Source organism: Coloeus monedula (genome assembly GCF_965178545.1).
Source record: "Coloeus monedula genome assembly, chromosome: 17".
NCBI classification, from domain to species: Eukaryota; Metazoa; Chordata; class Aves; order Passeriformes; family Corvidae; genus Coloeus; species Coloeus monedula.
The window spans coordinates 10,541,316-10,553,609 of record NC_138797.1 but is presented as its reverse complement, the minus strand read 5'-3'; the positions used below and the strand labels follow the sequence as shown (position 1 = coordinate 10,553,609).

Below are 12,294 nucleotides of genomic sequence, written 5' to 3'. Positions count from 1 at the left end.
CGGGAAAGGAAATATGTTTTTAAAAATAAACTGTTCTTTTTCATGGAATAAATTTTTTCCTTTGTTTAATTTAGAGGTCCGAGTATCTGATTGTAGTACAATTCCCTACCAGGGGAGGGCTGTGATGGTGTCCTAAGATGTTAGAGTGACATCAGGTTGTAAATCACATCTGTCCTTCAGTGCTGCATGGGCATGAGTAAGAAAAGCAACTGTTCTCACCGTCCACTAATTTCCATTGGAATTCACCAGACAGCACATGGGCCATAGAGCCTTCAGATGGTTTGGATTGGAAGGGACCTTAAAGCTCATCTCATTCCAACCCCCCTGCCATGGCCAGGAACACCTTCCACTATCCCAGGTTGCTCCAAGCCCTGTCCAACCCCACCTTGGACACTTCCAGGGATGGGGCAGCCACAGCTTTTCTGGGCACCCTGTGCCAGGGCCTCACAGGGAAGAATCTGGTTTGTCCAGGTTATCTTAAACTGCAAAAGAAGGGATAAGGATGCAGGAGAACAAGGATCTGATACAAGAAACTGTTCAAATAGGGAATAATTCTGCATCTGAGCCCTTTGCAGAGTTTTGGTAGGTGGCTCTTTAGTCTGTGGCTCTGGAACTGCTTCTCTTTGGTTCCAGCTCTGGTTACTAACCAGGCTTATGGGCTTGCCTATGAGTAACTTTAAGGTGTCAGTTATCTATGTGGATCACATGGGAAGGCAGCTCTCTTCATCCCTGCTTCAGAAGGGATTATTAGTTCTTGGCAAAGCTGAGAGAAATTACAAGTTGAGTGGTTTAAACTCTGCAACTCTTGGAGGAATTGGTTGGGTCTCTGCCAGACCCAGCAGCTTTCCTAGGGAGCAGAATGTCACCACCATGCCAAATAAGGTGTTGTCTGGGTTCAAGATATCACTGGCTTTATTTTGCCTCTATAAATACAGCAAAAGTGTATAGTTTAAATAGATGTGCTAATCTGAGAAGGGAAAACAGCAGCTCACTGCTGGAGCAGTGTTATTTCCTCCCAAATTCATCTCAGTGTGACTGGAACCTAAGCAAGGCTGGAAATGGACCAGCTATTTCTGGGGTTTCTCCTACTGAACACTGAAAATTGTGGCTTCTCCACATCAGGAAGGGAGGAGCTGGTTTTTTTTCCTGTGGGGAAATATCCCTTCAGAAAGAGGTACCATGCTGTTCAAGAAACATCTCCAGGGATGTCTGTCCCCAACAGAGGGAAATAAGGGAACACACCTGAGCACCACCTTCAGCTGCTCCCTGCTCCTGGATCAGGCTGGAGATGGGATGGGATGGAGTGGACTGGCACTCTGTGCCCTCACAGAACAGAGGGTCACTGTGTCACCTTGTGGTACTTGGAGTGGGTCTAGCACAGAGCAGAAGCAGGAGTTCTCAGAGCACGAGGATGAAATGGTTCTGCTAATGAAAACTGGAGGAGGTAATTAAGTGTGGAATATGACCCTTGGTAGCTTTGTTTCTTCTCAGGCTGATATTTTTTTTTCTTATGATTAATGGCAGTCATTGGGACTGCATACTATAGGCGTACCTGAATATGGGCTCGGTGTTCTACTCCTGCTAATTGGAGCTTTATGCTACAATGAACACAGGCAATTGAGTGGTAGTTCTGAAGCTACTCAGTCATCACACTTTTATGTAGTTGCTCTTTACCAGTGTGTGTTAAAGCCAAGGGGCAATGCTGTTAAGTGCAGAGTTTGATGCTTTATCTCTTTAGAGTACTTGGCAAGTGGTATTGATCAGTTTTATTGGTGAAAGTGGCATCAGGGTTTGGTCAGTTGGAGAGGTGGAGTGTTAAAAACATGCAGACCTCAAAATAATTCCAGAAGTTCCCTCTTATTGCCACCTAAAAGAATTGCTTCCTGAAACTACCAGTGAAATGTTTCACCTGTCCAGAGCTGAAACTGTGCTTTTTCTACCATCTGTGTTGGATTTTGGTACCTCCTGGTATCTGATTGATAATATTCTCCCTGAGGAAAAGAAATCACATTAAACCAAAAAGTGTGAAGTCAGTGCTTTCTGAAAAAAGATTAATTTAAAAAGCCCCAAACAAATGAAATCTTTCATGGGAAAATCTCATTGAATAGAGGATGTGTATTCTTTTCCTTTTTGTTTCCCTGCCTCTCCAGGGAACATCAGGTGGGCAGGCAGGAATGAGTGTGATACAGAAAGGAAGTGAATAAAGGAGAGGTAGAGAAAGTGTTAATGGTGTGTGCACACTGCTGTGTGGGATCTCAAAATGGAGAGTAGCTTGTGTTTCACTGATATTTCTTAACTTGGTAGTGACATAATATTACTAATAAGGGAGGTAGTTGTGTTTTGTCAGGCAGAGCTGTCAGGGTTGAGCTTTTTTTCTTTGAGTTACTAAACTAGGATGAAACTAGTTGTCTGTTTTGCTCAGTCAGAAGCTGTGGCTTTTGGTGGCTAAAAGAAGGGAAAAAACACCCTACAGAAAACAACATTTTTAGTTGCAGCTGCACTCAAGCAAAACTTAGGATGTTTGGGTATCTGGAATAGAAGTCACACAGAAGCAAAAAAATACTCTTAGTGCTTATACATTTGGGTTTATAAAAGATGATTTTGCTTCCTGGGCCCCTTGGAATGAGACAAAAAAAAAAGATTTAGCACTTAATGTTTTTATTTTTTTCTTAATTCTTCCCTCACACTTCTCCCTAGCATGGCTTCTAGCTTGACCCTTCTGAAAAGCATTTCTCAAAAAATGCCAAGTAATCCCAAGAAGATTAGGCAAGTCAATAATGAATTACAACAGCACTTGGAAGTAGCAACCCAAAAATGCCAGGGCTGGCTGACAAGTGCTCCTCCTCTGCTTTTGACACAACATGCTGGGAGACACAGCTAACAAAACTGACTTGGTTTTGTTGTTTTTTTAATTAATTGCTGCAGCTCATTAATGCAACTTTATTACACTTGCATTCCCCCTTCAGCCCCTTTCCCTCCCCTCGAAAAACCTGTCACAGATGAAATTCTTCCATCTCGATGTTACCGTGGAATAGGTGTGGCTCTAGGTGAAGAAGGCAGGTGCAAACCCACCTCTGATCCATGAGGAACTGGGTCTTTTCCAGTGTCCTGCAGCAGGATTCAGCTGCATATGTGGCTACACCAGGGTTAATTTAATGTAGCTGGGCAGACCCAGAGTAAGCTACAGCTGCTCCAGGAATGGCTTGGCTGGTTGCAGTGGGGAGAAGCTCCCTGCTGAGTGAAGAAGTTTTCAGCTGTTCAGCATTACAGGAGTTAGGCCACAGAGCACTGAATTCCAGGACAAATGCCTACTGCCACATCTACAGAGAATGAGCAAGGGAGTCCTGGGTGGTTGGGGAGGAGGAAGGGAAGAGTTCTCATCTATAACTTAAAACCCAACAATGCCTAAGTAACTCAAGTGTAAAGAGACCCCACCTAGTTTTATACAGGCAGGGAGGAGATGAAGTTGTGTTAGGGGATTTAGGCTCTGTTCAGAAAAAGGGGAGGAAACTAACTACAGAACATATGAAATGTCCCAGGGTGTTATGCAGTGCTTCCTTCTTTCTGGATCCATGGCGCAAGGAAGCAGCTCCGACTTCAACTGTAGCTCTTGAGAGAGGCTCTTGGTGAACTTGTTCTGCCAGAGGTCTTCAGGCCTGTGCCATTTCTGGGCCAGTACCAGCAGACTGCGGTAGGAAAGGTTCGTCAGGGCACTTGGAGAATTAAAAACCAACTGTGTGGCCATTCTTTGATGTACATTCATTGTGTTTGAAAAGAAGACAAGGACGAAAAAAATGGAATGGAGTTCACCATCCTGCATTTCCTCTGCCAAAGATCCAGGCCCCAGGGGACTGTTTCCTGCAGCACCTTTGGTGGAGTGCAAGGTTTATCCATCCTCTGGCTCCTCTTCACTTACGCAGGCCTGTAAGAGGGGGGAAAAAGGTGAAGGCAGGATGTGAGTATGGAGCAAGTACTCAATTGCTTTCTTCATGTAACAGAAAGGGTGTGGAAATAACGAGGACAGATTTTTTCTTTTGTCTTCTGGACTTTTAAATATAATTGACTACAGATGAGGAATAGGATTGAGAGCTCAGAAGTAATGTGGTTAAGTAGTCTTCAAGCCTGGAAAGAATGCTATGCATATGTCAGACCTGAATATGCTGCAGTTAGGCTCGAGTGTTAGATCTATGAATCCTCAGCATTTGGAGCTGCATAAAATTTGGTTAGGAACTTAAAAAGCTAAGGGTCATCTCTAGGATAAAAGAGCTGCTTGAAATTGCGGTGATGTGCTTTTTCTGTAGGTGCAGCAGGATAAGCAGATCTACTCTTGGAGCCAGCAGTAAAGGTGAGTGAATGCTTTTGGCTGAAACATCACCTCTTACACATGCAGCTTCAGGATGATCAAAAGAGTTTGCAAATTCATGTTGTTTGTTTGGGAAAAAGTCTACCTAGAAAGAGAAGCAGAAGTGTTTTGTTTTGTGGGGTTTTTTTCTCCTCAGAAAAAAAGTGGTATTTTTTTCCTGTTTAAGTTTCCTTTGTAAATTATTCTGGTTGTCAAAGTTTGGTATTGAAGAACCCACTTTAAGCCAGTAAGGGATGATGGCTGTATGGGGACAAGTCCTTTAATGCTCACAGCTGCTTCATGCCTGTGGCCAGCAGACAGTGCCCCACAAAAGATTGATGAGGGACCATTAAAGTGGGCAATTGGAGCCTCAGATCCCTCAATTAACCAATGCCTCCTGTTGCTGCCCTGTCAATACTGAGGGCTCCATCTGATAAAAGTCACACCCTGTGTTAACACAGGGCCCTTTCCACTGGTAGATCTGAGGAAAGGAAAGTCCATAAAATCTGGCTACATGACTAAAATTAAAGCTTTTAAGGCCCTAATGTGATGCAGTACTTGAGGTGCCAGATCAGTGTCAGGGGCTGGAAACTCACAGCTGTGCAGTTCACTGCTTGGCCTTACAAACACAGTTTTAAAAGGCAGGAAGATCCAGTGCTCATCTCTGTACCTTTAAATAAACAGAGGGTACCTCCTGTCATCCAGCAGGTTCCTGATTTAGCTGTGTAAAAAACACACTTTGAGGCTATTCTGCTTTATAATTGAGATAGCACAGTGCTGCTTTACAAAACTAATTTGGAGAATGATGTCAGGAGACTGAAAGGATTCGGCAGGCAGGAGGTGCTGACATGCTCAGGATGCTCTGGGTACTTGGCAGGTAGTGCAGGGGGCTCGGAGAGAACAGTTTGAGTGAGGAATGCCAAAGCTGGCTCGGCCAACACTTCCACAGTTACTGGTGCAAAAATGCTTTTGTGCCTCAAGTGATGAGAATTCTGTTACTACAAATGAACAAACAAGAAGAAAAGCAACCCAGAGCTGAGGTCCTGTGCTGTGCAGCACAAAGGGAGACAGTGGCACCAGCAGGCACAACCTGAACTTGAGCTTCAGCTGAGGGAGGGGGAAGAGTTCAACCCTTCCTTCCTAAAAACTCATTGGAAATATTCTCATTTAGCCTCTGGCTTTCAAGAAGTGATTTACTATCTTTTGGGTAAGTATCTTGACACAGAAACTCAGGCACTGAAGACTAACATGCTTCCACCAAGAGTCCTAATATATTATTATTATTAAATAATTAGTGTGATGCCTTGATTGGTAATCAGCAGTGAGATTAAAGGCAATTCTTTTAGGCAGTAAAACTTCCAGAACAATTTTTTTCATGTTTATTTGAGCCTCTTTTATGTAAGGTTGTGACTTCAAACAGTAACTATCACAACCAAACTCCCCTGGAGTCAATGAAATGTGGAGCAAAAGCAGTTGTGGAACCTGAAAAAAATTACTTTTAGAATATCATTGTTGCTGTGTGAGTGTTCAAGGTGTGATTTGAGATGAGCACACTTAAATCTTGCCTTTGTAAAAAACAGTACAAAATGATGGTTGATTGTTGTTGGTGGTTTTTTTTTAAAAGAGAAAAATAACACCTGACTTGAAAATTTGTGAGGTTTTCCACTAATTGGAGGCTTGCAGCTGAGGTCAGGGAGATCATTATGATAAAGCTGGGACATAACTGGATTATGGTGTGGAAATATCTATTATCAGTAACTGTTTGGGGAGATGTTTTCTCCTCCTAGTAGGAGGCAAAGGTATTTAAGAACTTCTTTCAGTGCTGTGGCTGGAGGCTGAAGGCCAGAACTGGGGTGCGCAGTTTGAATACTGAATTTAGCAGCTCATGTCATTGTTCTGTGGAGTCTCAGATCTCTAAAAACTCATAAATTTGGAGAGATGAAGAAGAGAGACTAGAGAAAAATGCAGGAAAGGGAACAGTGGGGAGGAAAGAGTGTGGTCTCATCAGAAAAAGATAAGTAAAACTGGAGTGAACAGGATAATTCCATTAGGGAATGAAGAAAACTGATCCTGTTAGAGAGCTGTGGGAGCCCAGACAATGCATTCTCAGGAGTGCAGCTGAGTGCAGACAAGGGGGTGATACCATCCTAAAAGGAAAGTTCCTGGTAGCAGTCAGCTCCAAGTGATCAGTTGTAGAATAAATTTGGGTGCATTCAGCATTTCCATCAACAAAAAGGAGTTCAAACCAGAAAGCCCATGTTCCTGATCCCTAGCTCTTCTATAAACTTACACCCCAGATAAGCTGGATGTATTTGTTGTTTTTCATCTTCCTGAACAGGATATTAAAAAAAAAAAAAAAAAAAAAAAAGCCTTCAAGTCATCACTAAATGATTTTAAGAGCAGGACAAGGGCATTTGGCACTCAGTGGCCCAGCCTGCAATGCTCCATGGCACCACAGCTTGGGAATCAATTATCCCTTCCTCCCCTCACTACCATTCACACATGTGGAAAAAAGGCAATAGTAAGGCTGAAATAAATAAACAAAGATTGCTTTTTGGTGGCTACTGAAATTTATAGAGGGTCACATTATCTACAGCTCAGCAGCTGTTTTCACCTCCTGTTGGCCTGAGAGAAATATTATTTTGTGCTGGCAGAAAATATCAACAGAGAAGTGATGGGCGGAGGAATGGGAGTGAGGAGCAACAAAATTATCTGTGGACTTCAGCAGCAGCTTCCCATCTTACTGAGGCCCTGGGAGAAAGTTTTGCATTGCTAACTTCTCTTAATATTCCAGTCTCCCCATACAGGAATCTTCATTTGGAAGTGATAGCTTTTTTCACAAGCAGAATTGGTAATTTTAAGAAAAAAGCAGCCCAAACCCTGTACTGTAAAATGTGATGCTTCTTCAGCACGCTGCTGCATCAAGCTAGTAAATCAGGGAGCTGCTTAAAGCTGCACAGCTTCTGCAGACTATGAAAAATTCCACCCCACTGTGAGAAAATGAGAGAGAAATCAATATTGAATCTCCTGTAGCATCCCTTGTAATAACACTATAGAACTCCCAAAGTTACAGGGAATTCAATGGCTTTGCAAAAATTACTTGTATTCCTGATTGTGTGCTGCAGTGATGAAGTGGGCAGTAAGTCCTTATGAAATTAGAGGGGCTCATCTACCAATCTACCTCAGGGAAGTTTTTATCCCCTCAGCCCCACTCTTTTTCCACCACCCTCACATACATCCTTCTTTTTGGCAGGACTCTCTGGTATCATTGTTCCTGAAAAACAGCCTCCCTCAGCAGCTGCTGTAAAAAAACTTCCATGTGTTGAACTGCCTTTTGCAGATCAATTTAAGGAATATAAGCTCAGATCTCATTGTTGCTTTAAACAGACAAATCTGGCCTTTGTGTTTGAGAATCTCATTGAGAATCAGCTTTTAAGTGGACAGAGTGAAATTGTGATCTTGTGCAGAAATGGGACTTCAAGAGTGGCTCTTCATTTATTGGTATGAGAGAAGCCGCTGTGGACAACTCCCCTTTCTGCTCCCTGCTCTCAGCTGAACTCTTGGGCTGCCCCACACGTGGAAGGCTCAGTTCTTGCAGGCAACAGAATTTAAAATTATTTTGGAGCTGAGAAAGGGCAGTTTCACCCCTGGTGTCCATTTGTTCATTCCTTCCATGCCTGAAAAGCCTGTTGGAGAAATCAACCTGCCAAGAAGAAAAAACCCAAACCTGTGGTACCCTTGAGCCATGAAACCAAGAAGCACGTGGAGTCTCTTAGCACAGATGATACTTACAGGTATGTCTGCTTGAACAAAAGGTTGGTGGGTTTTTCATTGACATGGTAGAGAGGAAATGGATCAAATCCACCAATGAAATCAACTGAAAAAAAATCGAAACTCAAATAAACAAACAAACAAACATGGCCAGAAAGTTGAAAGGAAATGAAAGGAAGGGTTGGTGCATGTCATGGCATAAACACAAAAAATTAGTGACGGAACAGAAAAATGATTTTTTCAGGTGTGGATTTCTGGGATCTCTTGGGATGGGCAAGCATGCCAAAGAGGAGATTTCAGCTAACACAAAACTTAAAGCAGAGCTAACAAAGGACTCTAGAAAAGCCTCCTTGGGTCTTGCCCCCACGCTGTGACTGCACATGAGAGCGAGCAGACAAAGCCGGAGCCGCTCCGTGCAGAGCTGAGGGGAGGAAGCTGGGGAACGGCTCCTGAGCGAATGCCAGGGAGAAGTTGGCAGCACAGCACTCCCCGTGAAGGTTATACACTGAAGGGGGAATTTTCTTGCCCCACTTGTCTTTCCTGCAAGACAACAGCAGCTTTGGAAAACTGCAACCACCTCGTTATCTTCAGCTCTGGTATTTTTCGCATTCCCTCTGCCAACTCAATTTCTTTGAATTGAGTACAAGTAGGAACAATGCTTCCCTTCTCCAGTGTTCACAGAAGGGCAGCGTAACTCAGCAGGGAGAGTTCTAAGTGACAATTCCCTTAGTAACCAGGGAAGAATTTTCCAAGGCTGTCTCAGTTCCCTGGACTTTAGGCTGAGTCTGCAGCACAGAGCTGGCCAGCACAGTCAGGGCAGGAGGGGTGTGAGGTGCTGTGATTTGTGACTGACCTCGCAGGCCTTGCCAAAACCCTTTCAAATAGACCCAGTTTGGATCATTTTTTGGTGCCAAGTTAGTGCATTTTGTATGGAAGTGTGAAAACCATCCTGTCCAAGTGCCATTTAAAAATAACTGGAGAGTTTTATTAACTATTTAAGTGCCTGCTTATTTTTCTTTCCTGAAGGTGGCACTATTATTTTAAATTTAAGATGGAAGAGGTTTGAGGATTTTTACTGATCAAATAATAGAAAAAAGTATTTACTAATATATTGGATGTGAAACAACCCAAACTTCTTAAAAGACTTCTTAAGGACAACAGATTCTGACAAATTCATCTTGCTGGAGAGCTTCATGCTGATACTGTGATTTTGGGACAACTGACAGGTAATGGGTGAAATCTGTAGAGGTTCTAAGTTAATTGTTGGGATAATTCCCAAATAGTTTCAGTGAACCTTTACCTTTTCTCAGCCACTTTTGAAAGCATTTGAGGATTTTTAAATCAAAACTGGCTGCACTTAAAAAAACCCCAAATACTAACTTCATTATCTCAGTTGTGGAAGGCCTAAATTGGGAAGAATTGGGAAGAACTGCAATTTTCAGTAACTGTCTAGTACCCTGAACCAACACAAGGCTTATCATGTGAACACCCAAGCATGAGGGCACTCAAAATCCAAGACACTTAAAAGAAAAATCTTAAGTGTGGTTTCTTGTGATACAATACATTGCATTAGCACATCTAAAATATTCTTGCCCACAATTCAGCATTGGTAGATCCCTACTGCTGTGTTTTCTCATGAAAATCACGTTAGCATGAGCTTCCTGATTAATGTGCCTCAGCACTTATAATTACTTCATGCTGCATATCAAAGCAACATTTAAAGGAAACCACAAATGGAAGAGAAAATTAAAACGCAGCTCAAATTTATTCAGGTCACTGGAAGGATCTACCCCTGTGAGTGTGAAATATTGATGGTTTGTCATTGTTAATTATTCAAGCTGGCATTTTAACTCCAAGCTGGGAAACTGGGAGGGAAAGTGAATTTGTTAGTGGGGAAAAAAATACATATCCTGAAATTAACAGCCCTGTGTTTCCTAGATAAAGCTTCCTTCCATGTTTTTGTCTCTCCTAACAGACCCCTACTATAAAAATGAGTTCTGTCAAGTTACTGCTTTACAATATTCAGCAGGGGCTCAGAAATGGAGCTACTTAGCTAATAGAAGAGCTATAGCCTAATTAAAAAAATATTACTATAATGTAGCACCTTCTCTAAGTGCACTGCCAAGCTCTAAAGGAATGATCAATAAAGCCAGGAGAATGAGTTCAGGCAGGAAGGAAGGAAGAAAAAAACATAAGGACGAGGCAGATAAGTAATGCATCTCCTCTCGCTCCTGTGAAAACACATTCTTCACATACTTTCAAATATTCAGTTCAAAGCTGCTGTTTTCCAGCTCTCATCCATGCCAGCTGCTCTTTAAAACAACAAAGCTACTTGCACAAACCTAATCAATGCCTTAGAAGAATTGATACTTGGATGTAAAACTTTTGGATGAGATCCTTTGCTGGAGTAAACTGGCCTAGACCCAACAGAGTGCCAAACAAACAGAACTTTGTATTTTAACTCTCTGCATCCATTTTTCTGTTTGTAAAATTATTGGTCTCAAAGGGAGTTTTAGAGGTGCAAAGCAATCCAGGACCAACTGGATACCTGCACAGGTCCCACAGACCTCTGAGTCTTTACCCTGACACATGTCACAGTGGCTCACTGTCAATGAAGAGATTTGTGTACCCAACACGATGGAGTTGGCTCCTTCCTCCTCCTTGTAATTCAAATACAGCACTTCCCCTGCTCTTAAATTAAGTGGTCAGATTGGTTCTTGGCAAGAACTCTCATGATCTGCTTCATCCTCAGCTTGTGGCACATGAGGCTCAGCAGGTCTCCTGCTCGAGCCCTGGGCTGAAAGCTTTGTTGTAGGTAGGTGCTTTTAATCGCAGCAGTAATATTTCAGAACCATTATTCTCAGGCTATATGAGCTTGAGAAAAGAAGTAGTTGCCCAGTTTCTCTAAAGCTTAGTCCAGCTGAGAAGGCAAATCCAAGCTCTTTTTGTGCTCTAAGTGTAGCAGAATTACAGCATCTAACACAGAGTGACACAGGGGAAAAAAAACCCTCACTGTAAAAATAGCTGATCCTTGAGGGGTAGTTAGTGCCATGACACACAGAGGCAGAGATGGAAAGAAGTCTGATGGCAGCTCAGACCTGACAGATGAACAGCTGAGAGAGAAATAAAATTTACTAAAACCTTTGCCAAGGGATCTGTTGATAAATACTTACAGCTGTCTTCTTCTTCTGTAAAAACACTAACCACGTAACAGGCGTACACAAAGCCCACCAGCTGGAAAATAGAGAGAATAAATCATTTTAGCATCAGCCAGTGTGAGCCTGGTCAGAACCCACTGGGCACAACTTCAACAGCCACTATTTACACTCAGCTTGGCAGCATTTCTGTAATTGTGGAGCCAAGTCACATTTGCTGTAGGCAGGTGTAGGTGTCAGGGCAGGCACTGAGGGAGCACACCCAAAGCTCAAGAAGGAAAACTTGCAAGACCCATCCTCACCTTCAGTTTCTTGAATGATTGGTAAGAGCATGGCTTGGCTTTATTGAAACTGAAACTACTGTGCTAAATTAATTCTCTGTAAGAAGTGATGGGGATACAGGAGAGGGCCTCGTGGGACAGACAACAACAGACAGGAGACACTGAGAGTCAGGACAAGAACTCATCGGCTCAGCATTTCTGTCATATGGGGTAAATTACCAAGAAGAGGTGAGTAGTTTTTATGCAGGTGAGACAGAAGAGTAGTTAACCATAAAAATGGTGGTGTACTGGCAGAAATGTTCAGAGACACCAAAATCTTTAGCAACTCAGTAGTTTGTAGAAGCTCTAAAGCATCAGAGCTGCCTCTGTTGGCCTCAGTATCAAGGTGTTCCTCAGCCTAAACAGAAACAAACTCCATGGGAGTTAAGCATTCCAGATGCAGCAGGGTCTTACTTTGCTTTGCCTTCTTCCTGTTAATCAAATATCCTCCCCATCCTTCATTTTACATCTTTACATAACACCCTGCTTAGCGAGATCCTGGTTGACAGTAACTGTGTTAGTAAAGTTATTGTGAGGCATAATTGTTTTCCACTGTGAACTCAATTCCTGGGAACAGGAGTCAGCCTGTAGCACACAGTGACTCACTCCAAGAGGAGACAGAATGATGCATGGGAGGGCTTGAAAAGTAGAGTCCATTCATTTTTAATATGACAGAAAAATACATCACACCCGAAAACAAAAGGCA

At 42.7% G+C, this 12,294-nt stretch overlaps 1 protein-coding gene across 1 annotated transcript in view; it reads right to left on the bottom strand.

Annotated features, from left to right (window-relative positions):
* Nucleotides 1–2,995: 2,995 nt before the first annotated feature.
* NKAIN4 (sodium/potassium transporting ATPase interacting 4) overlaps nt 2,996–12,294 on the bottom strand; it is a 50,091-nt gene continuing 40,792 nt past the window's right edge. Inside the window, exons 5-7 of the mRNA XM_082292570.1 lie at nt 11,287–11,347; nt 8,135–8,219; nt 2,996–3,922 (exon numbers count right to left, since the gene is read on the bottom strand). Of these exons, the coding sequence (XP_082148696.1) occupies nt 3,913–3,922; nt 8,135–8,219; nt 11,287–11,347 (156 nt within the window). The 3' untranslated portion in view covers nt 2,996–3,912. The remainder of the gene's footprint in view (nt 3,923–8,134; nt 8,220–11,286; nt 11,348–12,294) is intronic.